General features: G+C 36.2%; 1 protein-coding gene across 15 annotated transcripts in view; it reads right to left on the bottom strand.

Moving 5' to 3' along the window:
* SYNRG (synergin gamma) overlaps nt 1-22,135 on the bottom strand; it is a 79,290-nt gene that overhangs the window by 41,060 nt on the left and 16,095 nt on the right. For 7 of the 15 annotated variants that reach the window (XM_027625996.2, XM_027626005.2, XM_027626006.2 and 4 more), the window contains 9 exons: nt 14,440-14,570; nt 13,547-13,652; nt 12,901-13,012; nt 7,648-7,950; nt 6,508-6,741; nt 5,511-5,588; nt 3,054-3,250; nt 2,201-2,449; nt 474-607 (listed from right to left, as the gene is read on the bottom strand). In XM_027625996.2, the coding sequence (XP_027481797.1) occupies nt 474-607; nt 2,201-2,449; nt 3,054-3,250; nt 5,511-5,588; nt 6,508-6,741; nt 7,648-7,950; nt 12,901-13,012; nt 13,547-13,652; nt 14,440-14,570 (1,544 nt within the window). Of the gene's footprint in view, nt 1-473; nt 608-2,200; nt 2,450-3,053; nt 3,251-5,510; nt 5,589-6,507; nt 6,742-7,647; nt 7,951-12,900; nt 13,013-13,546; nt 13,653-14,439; nt 14,587-22,135 lie in introns of all 15 variants that reach the window. The other 8 variants (XM_027626003.2, XM_027626007.2, XM_027626004.2 and 5 more) reach the window with 4 other exon arrangements.

Genomic DNA, 22,135 nt, shown 5'->3' with positions numbered 1-22,135 from the left:
GCCATGAAAGACTGTCTTCAGGTACGACAGCCTAGTAAGGGAAACAGGTAAACCAGTAACCAGGGCACAGATCTCTGTAAGGCACCAGGGCAGTAAAAAGGGAAGGGCCCTCATCTTTGAGGTGACAATTAATGCAGAGGGATTTAGTAAAAACTTTCTATGTTAAACTGATTTTTGAAATAGAACCAGAATGAACTATAGAGAGAATTTCAGATTGAAGAAGGTAAAAGGTCAGAAGCCTGAAAAAGCAGGATCAGTTTGGAGTCGTTCTGGCATCGCTGGAGCATAAGCTGTGCAGGAAGGGCAATGGTCAAGAGAACAGGCAGCGGCCAGAGCATACACAGCCTTTTTCCAGGCCAAGCAGAGCTGACAGAGTTGGTGGTGCTAAGGGAGAGGGCGCGGAGCCACAAATAAATGGATGCCTCTTTCTCATTTATTAAACACAATGTTAACTATATTCAACCCTTTTATACCTGTTTCCATGCTGGGAATTACTTGTTTTTGAAGAAGCAGGCAACTCTTGGAAATCACTGAATGAGTCATCAAGGGAGCCTGACTTAGAAGCATCTTGAAAATCCTGGAAGTCATCTTCTTCTGGTTTTACCACCTAGGTGTATAGAGGACATTTAAATAGAGAGAATTGATAAAAGAGTAAATAACAAATTTACAACTGTCAAACTCAAAAACTACCTTTTAAATCTCCCAGTTTAGGTACCTAAATTAGGTAGGCATGACTATCTAATTTTAGAAGAACACACTTTAGATATAACACCAACTCAAGTATCTAAAGCAAGGATCTGTCTTGTATTTTTTTTATTTTGGGAGGTGGTGGGAGGGTCACAGGGAGAGGGAGAGAGAGAATCTTAAGCAGACTTCACCCCCAGTGTGGAACCTGATGCGTGGCTCAAACTCACGACCTGAAATCGTGACCTGAGCCAAAATCAAGAGTCAGAAGTTGAACTGACTAAGCCACCCAGGTGCCCCTGTCTTGTATTTTTATTTTATTTATTTATTATTTATTTTTGAAGATTCCACTTATTTGTTTGAGAGAGAATGAGAGAGCACAAGATGGGGAGGGTCAGAGAGAGAAGCAGACTCCCCGCCAAGAAGGGAGCCCGATGCAGGACTCAATTCCGGGACTCCAGGATCATGACCTGAGCCGAAGGCAGTCGCTTAAAGGTGCCCCCCGTCTTGTACTTTTAGCTACTCTCTTGTACAAATGGTAAAAGACTGGTTTAAAGAACTAATCTACACAATTTTAAAGCAGCTGAATCACATTTATTACTGAGAACCTGCCATCTTTAAAAAACATTTTACACACGATATAAATTACAAAAGTGATACAAGCTTGTTATAATCCATTAGTATATGTACAAAGTCAACAATGAACACTGACTCCTAATCACATGCTCTGGAAGTAAGTACTGTGAACAGTTCATTTGTTTTATAGAAAAATGAGCTTATACTATGTTGTTCTGCACTTTAAAAAAAAGATGTAATTATAATGTGGACATTTTTTCCATGTTGTACATGTAGTAGTTCCTTCATTTTAATGATCAAATAGTTTACCACTATACAGATGAAGCAAAACTTATTTACCCTCCTTCTTCTGAGGGACATTTAGCTATTTCTAACTTTTTACTCTAACAAACAATGCTGTAACAAATATCCTTGCATATTTTTGTTAATCTGAGTTACTATTTCTATGGGATAGATTCCTAATAGTGTGACTGCTAGGTCAGAATATACAGACATTTAGAATTTGGGCAGCTATTGCCAAACCTGCCTTCTAAGAAGGCTGTACCAGCAAACCATTTTCCTTGACACTATTATGTTTTCTAAACTTTTTGCTAATCTGAGAAGTGAAAAGTAAATGGAAGCATTTGAATTTCAGGTTTACTAGCTTTTCCAAAAGACACAGTCTAAGAATTTAGTTAACCTCATTAAGCTTGATGTTTAAAATGTATATACTATAAAGAACTATATAAACTTATAGCCAAAATTCAAATCTCTTAAGGCTTAAGAAATTTCTTCATTTTTTTTAAATAATGAGAAATGAAATTTTGTATTGTTTTACTTCTGTTTAATTTTCACCTCCAGTGTCCATCATAATACAACAATCTTCTCTGCATCCTTGGGAAAAAAGCTGCCAGATTCACTTTCAGAGATTATATGGAATATGCACAGCTTCTCCACTTACCTGATTTGCAGGGTAAGTTGGCATGAAGCCACTGGAAGCCTGGGCTGCAGCTCCCCCAACTGGTCCAACAAGGTTAATGCCCATGACTGGTTGTCCGAGGTTGAGGGGTATGGAGCCTGCAGGGCCTGAAGACATCCCAGTTGGCTGACTCACCGCAGTAGGCAAAGTCATAGGAAAGCCACTTAAAGTTGGAATAGGAGCAGCTGGAAATTGGTTTAAAGCATCAGGACTCATGGCAGGAACACCCCTCTATACAGAATAGAAGGAAAATGGAAACATTTTAGGGGATTGAAAACCACATATAATCTAAATCCAGCAAAGGGAGACCTAAATGTAAAATCTGTAGTCCTGATAGCTTTCTACCCTGAGTCCCAAAACTCATGAATTTGACACAAGAAAATAACTTACAAGGTTCATGTAAACCTAATATCAAAGAAATAGTTAACACAGCTCGATGGTGACACTGTACTTTCTGACAAGTTTGGTTAATTCATTATAATCAAATCATTTAAAATGATTCTGTATTATGAGAAAAATTGTTACCAGACCAAGAATACTTAAATCTAAGGAATTTTAAAAAAGGACTTCAGAAACAAGAAGAGTAATTTCATCTATTATTGAATAACTTTCAAGTTCAGAAAGGATACAGTTAGGTCAGAGAATGTTCATATACTAAACAGTCTTTAAACAAAAGAATATTTTGCTAGTATGTGCATCATATAAAACTCTACATCTCTGAGTACTGTATCCTAAAAATAATCTAAATTTTAATGTACAAGGAGTTCTACAAGGTTGTAGTCAATAGGATTTATATTGAAAAGTTATTTGATCAAACTTAAGAAACAATGTCTACCTGTGTTACTGCTATCATGGCGAGAACAGTATAAAGTTCTTCCTTAGTAAGTTTGCCAGGTGTAGTTCGATTAGCTAAGGCCCATATCTGTCCAAGAGTTTCCCTGGGAAGTCCAGATGACATCAGGATGGGATAAAGTTTAGCAGTATCTATTCCAGTTGGAGTCACTGTGATTTCTAAAATTTTCTTATACGCATCTATCAAAGGAAAGACCAGATTACAAATGTAAACATATTAAAAATGATTGCTCTTTTTTGTTGTCATTGTTGCTTACACAAGAATAATCTTAAGTCGAACTGCTTTAACAGAACTGAAGCCATGTCAGGGTTTGAATTGCTGTAAAGGTTATTCAAATGGAACTTTCCAACACACAGAGCCTACAGCTTAGAAGACAGGTTGGAACTTGGTCCTGAAGATGAAGATTTGGGGCTAAAGGTCAGAGAAAGTCTTAAAATTCAGAAGATAGTAACAATACTAAGATGGAGGTGGTATAAATAGATGCTTTGTACTTTAAAAGAGAAGTTGTAGAGTAATGATGGTGGGAATAGTTTGAAAATAGCAGTAGGGAGGCGAGAACTGTACCAATACCACCTGTCTCCTCCCCCAGTGAATTAGAGGCTATGAGCAAAAATAGTACTGGGTAAGGTGCTATGGGAATAGAGCCTTCAGAGAAAGCAATTTTCAGTCAAGTTGATAAAGCAGAATACATGTTTCAAAAAAAAGGGAAGGAACTGCTGAGGAGTTTTTCCACAATCAAATGGGGTTTCTGAAGGACAAACTGGGAAAAGCTCTTAGAGATGAGGTTGCCATATAAAACAGAGGATGCTAATATCACATGGGACATACTTTTATACTAAACATTTACTATTTATCTGAAATTCAAAATTGAATGGATGTTATATACACTTATTTGCTAAATCTGGCAACCCTAGTTAGATGAGTTTTGGAGGATGACAGTGGGTAGGGCTAAGGCAGACAGAAAAAAAAAATGTTTAAAGCAAAAAATTTACATCCCGGATTTGAATATGGATTATAGGTTAGTAGGCTGGCTATAAGAACACATATTTTGGCTAGGAAATTATGTGTGCATGTATGTTTGGAAGGAGGGAGAAATACAAGCTGGCAGAAAATGGAAGGAACTCCAAAATATATCAGATCTGGGTTTGTTTGTTTTTTTTTAAAGATTTTTGTTTTTTTTAATTGATTTGACAGAGAGAGACACAATGAGAGAGGGAACACAAACAGGGGGAGTGGGAGAGGGGAAAGCAGGCTTCCCTCTGAGCAGGGAGCCTAATGTGGGGCTCAATCCCAGGACCTGGGATCATGACCTGAGCCGAAGGCAGACGCTTAACAACTGAGCCACCCAGGCGCGCCAAGATGCGGGTTTTGTTTGTTTGTTTGGCTTGAAGACAGAGAGTAGGAAGATGCAAACTGTCTAATGGGCACTTGGAAGAAAACCTATTATTTTTATGTACAACTGAAGTCCCATAGGATTTGGGAAAATTAGCCTTTCAATTGGTGAGTATATGATTATAATGTAAAGTAGACATTACTGGTTTTTCCCCAAAAAGAAGTTCAGCTACAATTTTCCAGGGACTGGCAAAATACAGCAAACTGAACATGTTACAATATATTAAGATTAACACATGCTGCTATAATAGTCATTACTGTGGGCACATCAGCCATGGCTCAACAGAGTATTTCCTCGTATCAACTGAATACTATCACAAAATATACACCTTAGGGATTTTTTTGGCTCCGCAGTAATAATACACATAAAGTAAAAAGTAAACACCACCATCCAATGTTGTAAAAGATGCTACTTGGTCTTTTACTTCACATAAGTCATAAAACAAATATATTTTAAAATATAAAAATTAATCACGAGTTCAGAAAATTACATTAAATGTATTAGTACTTTTTTTTTTTAATTTTATATATTTATTTACGAGAGAGCGAGAGAGCACAAGCAGGGGGAGCAGCAGAGGAGAGGGAGAAGCAGGCTCCCCACTGAGCAGGGAGCCTGACGTGGGGCTCAATCCCAGGACCCCAGGATCATGACCTGAGCCGAAGGCAGACACTTAACCAACTGAGCCACCCAGACGCTCGTATCAGTACTATTCTTGAGAGGTTATTAATAATCTATGAAATAACAATATCTTTTAAAGCATGATACATCTAAGCGAAGCTTTTAGAAATAAAAGTCTATGATGGTCAATAAAACATTAAAGCAAAACATTTCTCCCACATTTATATAGCTATTTCACATATAAGGCTGTCTTTAGAAATATCAGATCTTTTAAATTTTCTGTACTCTTTCAGAAAAAAATAAACAAGAAAAAAGTTAAAATTCCTTCTGCATATTTTGTAACCACAACAGTAGATATTCACAACTCTGTTTTCAACACTTTAAGTGAAAGATCCAGACGGGAATCCTGGACAAAGCAGCTTTTTTACCTGGAACCAAATTCTCATTGTAAATCCAAGGAGGCATTCTGGGCTGAACAGGATCCTGTGAGGGAAATACTCCCACACCTAGGAGATAAGAAACATTTAATGTACATAACGGTCCATGCAGATGATGGGGAAATTGCACTGAGCCACCCTTTTTTATAAGAAGAGCGCTGGCTGAAGATACTAAAAAAAAGTCACCAATACAATTAAAAGATTTGGTTTCTAAACAACTCTGTACATTAACTATGTCATAAAGAGAAAGCGAAAACAACTAAGATGTACCAAATCAATATTCTGAATCACATAAGGCTTGCAGCATTTCACATGTATCACAAATTAAAGGAGAAAACATGACGGCCAGTGGTTTAAAAATTACACATGTAAAAAAAAATGTAATTGGCTCAAGCTTTCCTTGCAGCTTTTCATAATATTTCTTTGCAAAGTCTAATTTTTTTAACCCAAATATGACCCTGCTGCCTTAGATATATGGGATTTTTTATTTTTATTTTGTTCAGAAAAAAATCCTCCAAAAGTCTGTCTCCTAGGCCACACAGATTCTAATTTATCTCTGCAAGCTGAGTTTATAAAAACTTGGATCTTTTAGGCAGCAGTGTGTATGATTTATTTCAGAAAAACAAAACTATTTCTCATTGGTGACTTTTCCAGTTAAATTTTCACTTTCAACCTTATGGAAGAACAGAAAGTGTAAGAGGGGAGAAAGAATTTTTATAAAATAAAAAGAAAAGAAATTTAAAATCAGGAATGATTCTGATTTAAAAAACTGGTTATCAGAAAATTTTTAAAAGGAATAACTGTGCTGAAAGAATTCAGAGCAAAATCGTAGGGGTTAATTGGAGAAAGGAATGCATTAAAAATATTTTAAGCAAAATACTGATTAGCAAAATGAAGCAGCATTCATTTGAAGATTAATGCTTAAGGTGTTAGCATTGGAGCGACATTTGGTTAAATAAACTTTTTGCTGAGTATTTCATGAGCTCACCACTCTCTTCAATGGTCAGGTTTTGGTCTGAAGTCTTTTCTGCCTCTGCAGTGGTGGTACCACTTACACGTCCATCTATAGCACCCCCGTTTTTGGTCGTTAAACTGGGATGGTTCTTACTGGAACCTGGGCCTAGGGCTTTGTGCCCAACTTCAGAGGTATTTAATTTAATTTGTTCCTGCCCAGACGTACTTATATCACAAGATACTAGGAGCTTCTCCTCCAAGGAAGGGCCTAAACAAACAGCATGAAGGGTTATTTGTATAAAATTGCAAATTTCTGATTTTTTTCCAATTATCCATTTCCATCCCCAGATTCTCAAGGGTAGGCCCTGCCACACATAATGTAAATTTTGAAATAATCCAGTCACTACATACTTGTATAGGACCTGAAAGACTTTAGAGGTTGTAGAGAACTTAAACATCATTATCTACTTTGGTTCTCAAGAATTCTATGAGCCAGCAGGTAGAATGGTATAGTGGAAGGAGAGCTACCTTAGAAATCTGACGACCTCCACAAGATAGAGACACTTCTACTCACTGCTGGGGAGGCCCTTGGCCAGTCACACACCCATCTCTGGGTGTGTTTCTACATCTGCCAACTGGGGAAGTTTGGACTAAGTACATGTTTGCTAGGATCTATGTCTCAAGAATGAAGGTGTAACTGTCCCCCCCTCCCATCTTTTCACAAGTGCTAAACTAAGGTACAGTTTAAAGATCTGTCCAAGGACACACTGACAATAAATGGAGAACCCGGGCTTCTGCCCCCCAAGTGCTCTACCACGGAACCAGAGAGAGCACTTTCTAAAGCAGCTTTTCTTGACTCATTACTCTGAACAAAATATTGGTGATTTTCTCAAACAAGAGTACTCTGTAGAAATCAGTTTGTTTTTAAAGTTTGAAGGTGGTTTAAATAGCTCTAATTTAGGAACAAAAGTTTTAAATCCTTTTTCTGGAATGGAAGGCCCCCAGAATTAAAAAATCTAGATTCTTATTTGGGTGAATTTCAAGAGTAGTCATATATTCAGGTACTTTTTTTTTTTTTTTTTTACCAACAACAGTGTATTATTCTACTTATATAAGAGAAATAAATTATCCAAGATTATCTTAAGAATGCTTTCATTAATATTCTAGGAGTTACCTGCTTTCTGTATATTGTATGAGGCTGCAGCAGTAGAGAAAGAAGGAATTTGCCCAGGGACACCATGTAAGGCAAAAGACACTGGAATCTGACCTGGAGGGAGAGGCTGTGCTCCAGCCTTCTGTGTATGCAACTGGCCAAGTGGGGTGGTGGGATGGAAAGACTGAAAAGGCTGGGAAGTGGAAGAAGGACCACAGGTGGGCACTTCAACAGGCCCCTGCATAAAGTCACTGAATTCTTCTTCATCAAGAAAGGCAGATGATGGGGAGACAGTTTTAGTAGAATGAGATGATGTGGAATAATCTGCAAAATGGAAAATGGCAATGAAACACTCAGAAATGAAAATCAGCAAGGAAAAAAGAAATTAAGATGTAGTGCAATTCCAAAAGAATATACTGAAACATAAATAGCAGAGGTGAACAAGAACTAACATGCAATGAGAGTCAAATGGAATTATGAAATGAATGAAAAACACTTTGATGTCTATTTACACACAATTTTTTTTCTTTTCAAAAAGTTTTATAGTTATTTTACATTTTGTTCAAAAACAAGAAAATTTAAACTCAAAATTTCCTTCCTTCTTTTATTAGGTTCATACCAGTTTTTTTCCCTGAGACCACTAGTAATTTACATCAAAGTGGTGATTACTTTTGACACCCAAGTCATCTGTTTAGATTACATCCTCTCAAACCAGTATGTACCACATATTAGAAAACCTACCTCCATGCTGCTGAATACATTTTGGACAGATACATACTCTGATGATTAAATTTCATTATGCCAGTTAGAAACAATGCATGATACATACTTGTCATTTTCAATATATCATGCCTAATCCATACACTTTGCATACATAGTTCACATCAGTAAAGCTACCACTTGAGGAATGAAAATTACAAAAGAACATTAAACCAAATACCAAGGTGGTATTGTAAAAAGCATAAAAATTGGGACACCATAAAGTGCTAAGTCAAACAACGCAACAATTTAAGAAAGTAAATCCTGACTGAGGACTATGTTTAAAAGACCTTTGCCTCTAAAGTCTATACACATCACTGCAGCTCTTTACTGTTAAATGTGAGATTTACTTATGTAATAAGCCTTCTCTATAGGGACTTCATTTAATAATACTATTTTTGCTTCTTCACATTCTTTTCTCAAAATCCACAAAATTTATTTTAAATAAATCAACTTTAAATACTACAGTCACACACAGATACACAGATAAAGGCAACATCATCCCTGACTATCTCCATCTCTGTCCCTCCATCGTCCGCAGCCAGCTTCAAACTGGACCATGTGCCTCTCAATCTGCCTTTTTTGTTGTTGTTGAGGTATGGCTAACACATATAGTTTCAGGTGTACAACACAGTGATTCGATAATAGTATATACACCATGAGATGATCACCACAATAAGTCTCATTACCATTTGTTACCATAGTTACAAAAAAATTTTTTTCCCTCATGAGAACTTTAAGCTAACTTTCAAATATGCACTACAAAATTACTGACTATAGTCCTCATGCTGTACATTACAACCCCATGACTTATTTATAACTGGAAGTTTGAGCCTCTTGAGCACCTTCACCCATTTCACCCACCTCCCACCCCCTACTTTCCTGTCAACTACCGTTCTGTTCTCCTTCCTCCGTTTTTCAGATTCCACATACAAGTAAAATCATATGGTTTGTCTTTCTCTGACTTATTTCACTTAGCCTAATACCCTCAAGATCCATCCACATTGTTTTTTTTTTTTTTTAAGATTTTATTTATTCATTTGAGACACAGAGATACAGAGAGAGAAAGCATGAGCAGGGAGAGAGGCAGAGGGAGAAGCAGGCTCCCCGCTGAGCCAGGAGCCCGATGTGGGGCTCGATCCCATGACCCTGGGATCATGACCTGAGCCGAAGGCAGACGCTTAACCATCTGAGCCACCCAGGCACCCCAAGATCCATCCACATTGTTGCCAATGGCAAGATTCCATTCTTTTTTATGGCTGAGTAGCATTCTGTTGTATACATACACTATATCTTCTTTACCAATTCATCCATCAATGTACACTTAGGTTGCTTCCATACCCTGGCTATTGTAAATAATGCTGCAATGAATATGGGGTGTATATATTTTTTTGAGTTAGTGTTATTTTCTTTGAATAAATACACAGTAGTGGAATTGCTGATCATATGGTAGCTCTATTTTTAATTTTTTGAGGAACCTTCACACTGTTTTGCACAGTGGCTGCACCAACCTACATTCCCACCAACAATGCATGAGGGTTCTCTTTCCTCCACATCCTTGCCAACACTTATTGTTTGTCTTTTTGGTGACAGTCATTCTAACAGGTATGAGGTGGTATCTCATTGTAGTTTGCAATGCGATTTGCATTTCCCTAAAGATTAGTGATGCTGAGCATCTTTTCATGTGCCTGTTGACCATCTGTATGTCTTCTCTGTCAAAACGTCTATTCAGATCCTCTGCCCATTTTTTTCATCAGATTTTTTTTTTTTTTTTTTTTTGCTATTCAGTTGTAGGAATTCTTTGTCTATTTTGGATATCAGCCCTTATGGATATATGATTTGCAAATATTTTCTCCCATGCAGTTGGTTGCCTTTTTATTTTGTCGATGGCTTCCTCTGCTATGCAGAAACTTTTTAGTTTGATGTTGTTCCACTTCTTTATTTTTGCTTTTGTTGCCTTTGATTTTGGAATCAGATCCAAAAAAATCACTGCCAAAATCAGTGTCAAAAGCTTACCACCTATGTTTTCTTCTAAGGGTATTATGGTTTCAGGTCTTACATTCAAGTCTTTAATCCATTTTTTTTTTAATTTTATTTATTTATTTAACTGACACAGAGAGAGAGAGAGAGACAGCTAGAGAAAGAACACAAGCAGGAGGAGTGGGAGAAGGAGAAACAGGCTTCCCGCCAAGCAGGGAGCCCGATGCGGGGCTCGATCCCAAGACCCTGGGATCATGACCTGAGCTGAAGGCAGCTGCTTAACCAACTGAGCCACCCAGGTGCCCCGTCTTTAATCCATTTTGAGTTAAGTTTTGTGTATGGTATAAGATAGTAATCTAGTTTTATTCTTTTGCATGTGGCTGTTCAGTTTTCCCAACACCATTTATTGAACAGACTGTCCTTTCCCCATTGTGTATTCTTGCTTCCTTTGTCATAAATTGACCATATATGTTTGGATTTATTTCTGGACTCTCTATTCTGTTCCACTGATCTATGTTTCTGTTTCTATGCTAGTATCATATTGTTTTGATTACTACAGCTTTGTGATATACTTTGAAATGAAGGTACGTCATGATTAGTCTTCTTTCTTAAGACTGCTTTGGCTATTTGAGGTCTTTTGTGGTTCTATACAAACTTTAGGATTGTTCTATTTCTGTAAAAAAATGCCACTGGAATTTTGATAGGAATTGCACTGAAATCTGTAGGTTGCTTTGGGTAACATGGACATTTTAATAATATTCATTTTTTCAATCCATGAGCACAAAGTATCTTTCCTTTTTTGTGTGTGTCTTCTTCAATTACTTTCATCAATGTCTTAAAGTTTTCAGTATACAGGTCTTTCATCTTGGTTAAATTTATTCCTAGGTTTTTTATTCTATTTGATGCAAGTGTAAATGAAACTGTTTTCTTAATTTTTCTGATAGTTTGCTGTTAGTGTACAGAAGTGCAACAGATTTTTACATATTGACTTTGTACTCTATAAGTTCACTGAATTCATTTACTAGTTCTACCATTTTTTTGGTGGTCTTTAGGGTTTTCTACACGTAAACCTTCTTCACATTTTTAACTACTTTTAATTGCTTTAACATTTACTAAAGTCTAATGCCACAGGAGCAGTCTTTTTAAAAAAGGCTCTCATCTGAAAAATGGGGACACCACATGCTTCTCTTTGGGACACTTCTCCTTTGGATTCATAAAATAGAATCTTCAATGCTTCCAGGTTTTATGAAAGATGCAAAAATGAATATCCAAAACTGTCTTAATTAATTTTGTTAAAAAAAAAAGCCATGACCCAGTGAATTCCCACCCCTCCTAAAAATGGTTATGAGAGTGTGGATTTAAGTTCTCAATTTGGGTTCTCAGACCAGCACTGGTAGAAAATAGTAATAATGGAAAACGGAGAGCTACTATGAGTATTTTTTAAATGAACCCTAAATGTTTACCAGCAATAAGGCGGCAAATGCTAAACCAATGTTTCTTTGCATTTGACTAGAATTATGTTAATCTATGTGATATATATGTTTGGCTTATAAACTCTCACAGTGATATATATGATTAAGAAGAAGTATAAAATTATGTGATAGTTTGTATATTCCACATTTTAAGGTAAACAGTCAGTGGGGGCAGGAGGATTAACAGATGCCTTTGGTGGGTAAAAGGCTGAAACTCTTTTTATGTACTTTAGGCCTAGGTATAAGTCCCTAACTGGAGAAGCTCTGAAAACTTCTTGGGCTTGCTTCAAAAAATCTTTTTTGGGGTAAGTATAAAGCAGTTAACTAGAAACAGGTAACTGCATGCATGTTGACAGAATTCATGAGACCACTTAAACATCAAAACAATTTATTAACAATGAGATTGATAAACTACACCTAGTTGTCCAAAGAGGGCATTTGTCCAAAAAGGTTTGCCCTAACAATGACCATTCATCTCTGCCTTCTTCTAAGTTCCACGCAGGGTCCAGTTTCAAGCATTCCAGTATCTATTTTTCAATTACTTCCTGAGTGGTTATTTAGCTTATAATTTTCATTTTTATTTATGTTTTTCCCTTCTGAACTCAATCTGACTGCTATATCCATTCTCTTTTCAAGCTTGCTATATATTTTACTTTGGGGAACATTTGGAATGAGAATCTGAGTATATAATCTAACAAGCGAATTTAATAGGCCAGAGTTAAAGCTGTCCCAGAAAGTCAAGAACTGGTAACTGTGCCAGTATTAGATTATTCCCTACTGATATCACCTATAAAAGGTACAAGAGTCTAAGATAAAATTTATCAATTTTATGCCAGCAGTAATATATGCCAGCAGAAAAGAGTACTTGGTTGGCTGAATGATTCACCAACTCTTCATCTATTAATGAAATGTTATTCTTAACCCCTTATAAATTTTAAAACATCCAAATCTTTACTCAGCTTGAAGGATGAAATGAGCACTGACTCTCCACACACACATAATGGTCAATTAAACACACAGGAAATCACCTTCCAATGAAAGAAAAATTTTAAATTAAAATTACCTGGTTTCTTAGGGTGTGATGCTGGAGTAGGGTGCATCTTAGCATCTCTGGAAAATCCATCCAAGTTTCCTTTTATGGCTTCCAAAGCATCATCTCTACTCTTCTCTCCTGTCTAAGAGACAACAGATATATGGATATATCTTCACTTATGGCTTACTTCATCCTAGATCCTCCCAAATTAAAAGTATAGATATTGGTCTGTTTTCAATATTTTTACCACATACTTCAGATAGGGAATTCTCCAAGTCAGAAAAACACTGATAAGTGTATACGTATACCAAAGGCATAAAATGACACTCTATAAAACACAAAAATATTAAAGGGTTCATTTATAAATACTTCAGGACACAAATGATATTAAGTATCCTATATTAACTAGTATTAAAACCAATTATTAATCTTCCCAAGAAAGGATCACAAACATACCAATGGTATTAAAAAAGAGTTGAAAAAATTATGGTTGATATCTCATTCCGTTCAATAATACAGTGTCTTACAGGAAAAGAAGAATTCTTCACTTTTAGACTCAGACCCAAATGAATCAACCACAGCCTGAGCTTGGGCTGGTGCCCAAGTGACAGAATCCACTGAATGAGTGAGAGGCACATGCAGGGTGTATGTGGGCTGTGGTGGTGGAATATATTACCTTAGGTTTCACGCTACTCAGAAGTCTGAGCTTTTGCTTCTGCTCTTCAAACTGGCGTCTTTTTCTTTCTTCTTCTAAGAGCTTCTGTTGCTGTTCAAATCGTTTTCTGAAGGAAAAACAATCTAGTAAAGAACTATCTTCAGAGATTATCAACTGTGTTATATTCATATTTCTAATAGTTTCAGCAATATCACCTTACACTTCTAGAACTAAAAACCTCACTGCTAATTATATCTGATTTTTTTATGACAATACTATTTCCCCATTAATTCCAAAATAAATGAAATGAGTCAACTGTGTTATATTCCTACTTCTAATAGTTTTGGCAATTATCACCTTACATTTCTAGAACTAAAAACCTCACTGCTAATTAGATCTAATTTTCTTATGACAATACTATTTCCTCATTAATTTCAAAATATATGAAACGAGTCCAAAAAAAGATTTACCTAAATTATACACATGAATTTACTTCTTGTCTAATTTGCAAGAGAAAAAGACAATCTTTTGCATTCAAAAATAATCCCAAAAAACAAAGGTAGACAAAAAGGAAACTCTGACTTGGGAAGACAGTGTTGTACAGGAGAAAGAGCAATGTTTGGGGGCATCAGGAGGCCTACATTTGGGTCCAGGCTTTGCTAGTAACTGTGTGACCTGGACTGACAAGTCACTTCATCCTCTGAACCGCACTTTCCCTAAATGTAAAATTACAGGGTTGAAGTAGAGGATCCGTAAGGTCCATTCTTGCTTAAAACTTATATATAATAATGTATTGCAAGTATCTTAAAGGCAACACGACTGTACTGGCTTCAAATCTGCATTAAAAAACATTTGACCATTCTTAAAATAGCAGCTATCATGTGTCTTTATGCTTGACTCCTGAGGTCTCTTACTGCTGCTCTTCAGCAAACTGCTTCTGCATGTCTGGAGTGTACTGTGGGCCCGGAGGACGCATTCCCAGGAAAGGTGTTTGTCCCAGGTAAGGCATTCCTGGTGCTGGCATTGGTCCCATTGGTATCCCTGCCTGAAAGAAACAAAGGCTTAAAAAACAAAATTCCTCCTTTTATTATTTTTTTAATTTTTTAAAAAGATTTTATTTATTTATTTGAGAGACAGAGAGAGCACAAGACGGGGGAGGGTCAGAGGGAGAAGCAGACTCCCCAATGAGCAGGGAGCCCGATGCAGACTCGATCCTGGGACTCCAGGATCGTGACCCGAGCCAAAGGCAGCCACTGAACCAACTGAGCCACCCAGGCACCCCACAATTCCTCCTTTTAATTGTTACAAAGAAAAAATATGACTTCCATAAATTCTTAATATATTAATGAACTATATGATGATTTTTTAAAATAATAGAGTAAAAAAATAAAGGCTAAAAATGGAAATCTCCCCTTACTATCTCACCTCTTTCATTTCCTTGTCTTAGAGGTGACCACTGCTAACAGTCTGAGGGCGTGTGTGCATGGAAGCACACACGGGGTATATGCTGGTGAGCTCGCTAACCCATACTCCTTGAAAAGAGGTATCATATCTTACATGTCTTTGTATTTCCAGCAACAGATTAGAGCCTGGCATATGGTAGTTAATCCAAAAATGAGATTAAACATGCTTTTCCAATAAGTATGATAGGATAATGAATATTTTGATGTTTATTATCACAGACATGATATCCAAACTTTTACAGAAAGTAAAATGTATTTAATCAGCAATAAATGATATAGCAACACCGCAGTATAAAGTTTATTCAAGCGTCCAGAAGAATAGTATTACACAATAGATAATCACAAAATCTAATGTTAATAATGATGAGGAGGACACTGATAATGATGATAATGGCTAATTTACACTGAGTGGAAATTCTACTCCTCAGCCTTCTCCCTGAAAGGCTTCCCTTCTGTTCCCTAACTGAAACCTGGTTGTCCCCAAAAGCGCTCTCTCATCTGGAGACTACTGCTTCTCTTCCACATTTCCTGCAAAGAAGGGGAATATTCCTCCTTGCTTCTTCTAAACCTTTTATCCTCTCTCTTCCTTCAAAAACCTGAATACATGCATCCAGCTACTTCAGTTGCCCAAATTGCCTAGTCCATTATTCCAGGATGGCTACTTTCAGTTATAGAGGATGAAGGATGTGTTTGTAATGAAGTGTAACTCCCCTAACCTTATACAAACTTGGTTAATGTAAACTACCAAATTTAAATTACTTTAAGGTAAAGATTAGATTCACACTCTGGGAATTAATATAGTCAGATTTTTATCACTTCTTTTTTTTCTTTTTTTAAAGATTTTTTACTTTTTAAGTAATCTCTATACCCAAGAGGCTGGAACTCACAACCCCAAGATCAAGTCACATGCTCCACTGACTGAGCCAGCCACGTGCCCCTCAGCAATTCATTTTTAATGAAGTTTGTTTTTTTAACAAGACTAAGATCCATTACTATTATAATAGTAATAATAATAACTAATAATAACTATTATTCCTCATTTTACAGATGAGGAAATTAAAGTACAAAATATTTAACGACCTTACTTATTGCTGGTAAGTGGCAGAACCAGTATTAGAACCAGGCAGCGTCTGGTTCCAAAGTCCATGTTCTCCACCATTAGGCCATGCTGCCTCTCCAATTACCAACAATTACCACAGATTTAGACTTAAAAACAATTTTAATGTGTTCTGTTGTGTGTCTATTCACATGCTCAGTCATATACCTGCTTAATGAATAGCAGCAGCTTGGGAGGCTTATGAATGGTTTTAGGACCTTAGAAGGGGAATTACAAATAATTCATATTGCTTAATTACTAACACGTTCTATTCTAAATCTTGGGTGAGGGTGGCAATGTATACTTACTTTTAGTCATAGTGTGGTTCTCTTGCTGCTAAAAATTAGCACTGTAGTCCTAGGATTACATTTATTTTTTCCAGCTCTATTTAAATATAATAACTTAATCAATTCCCTATTTTTTTCCAGCTTTACTCAGATATAGCTGACATAACACTGTAATTCTAAGGTATGCAACCTGTTGATGTGATACATATTGCAAAATGATTACTAACACAGCATTAACACTTCCATCATGTCACATAATCACCATTTCTTTCTTGTGGTGAGGGATTAAGTTCCTTTTTAAATTGACTTAGTTTACCCGAGGCACATAAAATGCAAAAAACCCCACTCAACTCATATAGGCCAAAAGACCAGATATTCCACAAAAAAATAATAAAGAATGAAAGAAGGAGAGGCACCTGAGTGGCTCAGTCATTAAGCGTCTGCCTTCAGCTCAGGTCATGATCCCGAGGTCCTGAGATCGAGCCCCACGTCAGGCTCCCTGCTCAGCAGGAAGCCTGCTTCTCCCTCTCCCACTCCCCCTGCTTGTGTTCTCTCTCACTTGCTGTGTCTCTCTCTCTCTCTGTCAAAATAAATAAATAAAATCTTAAAAAAAAAATGAAAGAAGGAAAGGCATTACTATGCACATTGCCTTCCTATTTACAAAATTCTGTTCTTCAAGAAGAATCAAACTTGCTAAATGATATTTTGCCTTTCTCCTACTACTGAAAAGTTAGTTTATACACTTTTACAGTTTTTTAATACATTCTTTTGAAATCTAGATACACCAAAAGGTTAAAAAATACTAATCTTTAGTTATATACTGGGTGGATGACATGACAAAAGAAATAACTCAGAAATCTGAGATATATCCCATAAACTGCTAAAAACACTAAAGATAAAGAAGTTCACTCCCTAGATGACGAATACTGAAGGCTACTAAAGATTTGAGTAACTGGAGAGATACGACAGACTAAAAAAGTAAAAATATCAATTTCAATCAAAATCCCAACAAATTTTACATGGAATTTGACAAGCTTATCTTAAAATTTATACTGAAGAGGAAAGAATCATGAAGAGCTAAAATTCTTTAAAAGAAGAACTAAGAAGATCACACTAGCAGATATCAAGGCTTATCTTAGGCTAGAAAAATTAGGAGACTAAGATAGTTACTGATGCAGGGATAGACAGAAATAGCAATGGGATAAATAGAAGAGCTCAGAAACTAATCCAAAGCATATAAAGAAATTAGATAGTATAGGAGTAATCTTAGAAATCAATGAGCAAAGAATAGGATATTGATAAATGATTTGGAGACAATTGGCTACTCAAATGGAAAATAATAAAATTAGAACTTCAGACTCACACTGATACCAAAGAACAATTCCAGATAGGTTTAATAAGAAAATATAGGAGAATAACATTATGATCTCAGAGTAGGACTATGTCTGAGACACAAAACTCAAAACCATAAAAGAAATTATTTATCCATCTGACTTAACTTTTACAACACAGGACACCACCACCAAAATTAAAAGACAAACCGAAGTTTAGGAGGAGATACTGGCAACACAAATAACCACAAAGGCAAGACTCCAGAATATACAATGAACTCTTAGAAATCAATAACACTGGAACAAATAGCAAAAAATTGGAGCAACTTAAATGTCCATCAACAGACGTATATATACTCATGCACTGGAACACTACACAGCAGCTATATGAACAAACTTGGCTTCACTCTATAACAGGGATAAATCTAGGGGAGAAACAATGTCAAATAAAAAAATCAAAACAGAAGGGTACAAAACCTAAAAAATATATAATGTCCATGAATATTCAAACATGTAAAATAGTAGAAGTATAAGAATACATATGAAAACAATAAGCAATGATTTCTTGATAGTGATAACCATCTCTGGGGAAGTAGAAGAATGGAACTGTAACTGTTTTGTTCAATTCTTTTAAAAATATGAAGCAAATATGGTATGTTAAAATTGGATAAAAGGATATGAATATCTTCATAGAAAATCCTGAGGAATCTACAAAAAAATTCCTACAATAAGTGAGTTCACCCAAATTGCAGGTTATAAAACAAACATACCCAGATCAATCATTTCTATATACTAGCAATGAACAGGACACTGAAATAAAAACTACAAGGCCATTTACAATTACTCAAAAGAATGAAATGCCTGGATGTAAATCTAACAAAACATTTAAAGCACTTATATGCTGAAAACTATACAATGCGGATGACAGAAATCAAAGACCTAAATAAATAGGGAGACATATCATGCTCATATATTGCAAGAATTCACATATTAAAAATGTCAATTTCCCCCAAATTGATAAAAAGGTAATTAATAATTCCTATCAAAACTCCAATAAGACTTTTCATATAGACATTATTCTAAAACTTATATGGAAAGATAAAAGAACTAGAATAGTTAAAATAATTTTGAAAAGAATAACATGGGAAGACTTGTCATATAGCCACAGATATTTAGTCAGTAATCAAAATCTTCCAACAAGAAAAGTCCTGCACCTGATGACTTTGCTGGTGAATTCTACCAAACATTAAAAAAATAATAATAATAAACAACTCGGAGTCCATGAAAACCTTAAAAATTTGTACATCAAGAAACACTATCCACAGAGTAAAAGGGGAGCCCACAGAATGGAAGAAAATATTTGCAAATCATACATCTGATAAGGGATTAATATCTAAAACATATAGAGAACTCTTACAATTCAACAAAAAACTCAATTCCAAAATGGACAGGAGACTTCAATAAACATTTCTCCAAAGAAGATATACAAATGGCCAATAACCACATGAGAAGATACTCAACTTCATTAGAGAAATGCAAATCAAAACTACAATGAGATACTACCTCACACCCATTAAAACAGCTACTACCAAAAAAAAAAAAAAAAACAGGGGGCACCTGGCTGGCTCAATTGGTAGAGCATGCAACTCTTGATCTCAGGTCATGAGTTCAAGCCCCATGTTGGGTGTACAGCTTACTTAAGAAAACAAAAGTAAAAACAAAAACAGAATGGGGGTAGTTTGGGGAAGATGGCAGAGCAGGAGGATCCTGAGCTCACCTCCTCCCATGGACACAATGAGACAGGAACTACATCTATGTGACTAACTCTGAAAACAACCTGAAGACTGGCAGAATAGACCTTCCACAGCTAATTATAGAGAGAACGCCATAACAAAAAGGGTAGGAGGGGAGCTAAATGAAATGGAGATAAGCAATATGCCTGATAAAGAGTTCAAAGTAATGGTCACAAAGATACTCACTCGGCTTGAGAAAACAGTAGAGGATCTCAGTGAGACCATCAACAAAGAGATAGAAAATATTAAAAAGAACCAGTCAGGGCTAAAGAATTCAATAACTAAAATTTAAAAATACACTAGGGGGAATCAACAACAGATTAGAGGAAGCACAAGAATGGATCAGCAATCTGGAAGACAGCTTAATGAAATGCAACCAAGCTGAAGAGCAACAACAAAAAGAGTAATAATAAATGAGAACAGGTTAAGGAAACTGCAATATCACCAAGCATAACAACATTCACTTTACAGGGATCCCAGAAGAAGATACAGAGGAGGGGGCAGAAAACATATTTAAAGAAATAATAGCTGAAAACTTCCCTCATCTGGGGAAGGAAACAGACATCCAGATCAGGAATCAGAGAGTCCCTAACAAGATGAACCCAAGGAAGTCCACATCAAGACACACAATAATTAAAAAGAGGTGATAAAGGGAGAATTTTAAAAGCAGCAAAAGAAAACAGTTATATACAAGAGAAACCCCATAAAACTATTAGCTCATTTTTCAGGAGACACTTTGCAGGCCAGAAAGCAGTGGCATGATATATTCAAAGTGCTGAAAGAAAAAATCCTGCAAACAAGAATCCTCTACCGTGTAAGGTTATCATGAATAATATGAGATAAAGAGTTTCCCAAACATACAAAAGCTAAAGGAGTGGGGCGCCTGGGTGGCTCAGTCATCAAGCGTCTGCGTTCGGCTCAGGTCGTGATCCCAGGGTCCTGGGATCAAGCCCCGCATCGGGCTCCCTGCTCCCACGGAGAGCCTGCTTCTCCCTCTCCCACTCCCCCTGCTGTGTTCCCTCTCTCGTTGTGTCTCTCTCTGTCAAATAAATAAATAAAACCTTAAAAAAAAAAAAAGTTAGAGGAGTTTATCACTAAACCAGCCTTACAAGAAATGTTAAAGGGAATTCTTTGGCAAGAAAAGGTCATAATCAGGAGTAAGAAAATGATGAAAGGAAAAAAATTTCACAGGTAAATGCAAATATGTAATAAAAGTAGTGATTAATCACTTATAAAACCAGCATGGAGGTTAAAGCAAAAAAGCAGTAAAACCAATTATATCTATAAAAATCAGCCAAGTGACTTGCAAAATAGAAGGATGTAAAGTATGACATCATATACATAAAATATGGGGGCAGGGGGTAAAAATTTAGCTATTAGAATGAGTTCAGACTTAAGCGACCATCAACTTAATAGACTGCTACATGCATTAAGATGTTATGAATGAACCTAATGGTAAGTACAAATCAAAAACCTGTAATAGATACAAAAAAGTAAAGAGAGAGGAATTCAAACATAATACTAAAGGAAGCCATCAAACCACAAGGAAAGACAGCAAGGAACAAAAAAGAATGACGAAAACAACAATAAAGAAGTAACAAAATGGTAATAAGTACATGATTATCAATAATTACTTTATTTAAAAGATCTGTTTTCATTTTTTTTTTTTTAAAGTAAGCTCTATGTCCAAAGTAGGGCTCAAACTCATGACCCGGAGATCAAGAGTTGCATGCTTGGGGCGCCTGGGTGGCTCAGTTGGTTAAGCGACTGCCTTCGGCTCAGGTCGTGATCCAGGAGTCCCGGGATCGAGTCCCACATCGGGCTTCCTGCTCAGCAGGGAGTCTGCTTCTCCCTCTGACCCTCTTCCCTCTCGTGCTTTCTATCTCTCATTCTCTCTCTCTCTCAAATAAATAAATAAAATCTAAAAAATAAATAAATAAATAAATAAATAAATAAAATCTCTCAATAAGTCTATAATCTTTAAAAAAAAAAAAAAAAAGAGTTGCATGCTTTACTGACTGAGCCAGCCAGGTGCTCCTCAATAATTAAATGTAAATGGATTAAATGTTCAAATCAAAAGACACAGGGTGACTGGATGGATAAAAAACAAGACCCACCTATATGCTGCCTACAAAACACTTGCTTCAGAGCTAAAGACACGTGCAGATTGAAAGTAATAAGGGATGTAAAAACATTTACCATGCAAATGGAAGTCAAAAGGAAGCTAGGGTAGCAATACTTACATCAGACAAAATAGACATTAAAACAGACTATAACAAGAGACAAAAGGACAACAAGAGGACATAACAATTATCAATATCTATACACCCCACATAGGATACATACATAAAGCAAATATTAACAGGCATAAAGAGAAAAATTGACAGTAATACAACAACAGTAAGAGACTTTAACACTCACTTACATCAATGGAGAGATCATGTTTGAATGACACAGCAGATCAGATGGACCTAAGATATATTCAGACCATTCCACCCCAAAACAGTGGACTACACATTCTTTTCAAGTGCACATGCAACATTCTCCATGATAGATGACATCTTAGTCCACAAGTCTCAATAAATTTTAAAAAACTGAAATCATATTACGCATTTTTTCCAACCACAACAGGATGAAACT

Source organism: Zalophus californianus, chromosome 16 (assembly GCF_009762305.2).
Source record: "Zalophus californianus isolate mZalCal1 chromosome 16, mZalCal1.pri.v2, whole genome shotgun sequence".
NCBI classification, from domain to species: domain Eukaryota; kingdom Metazoa; phylum Chordata; class Mammalia; order Carnivora; family Otariidae; genus Zalophus; species Zalophus californianus.
Note: the sequence above shows the minus strand (reverse complement) of the source record. Positions and strands in the feature narration are given on the sequence as shown.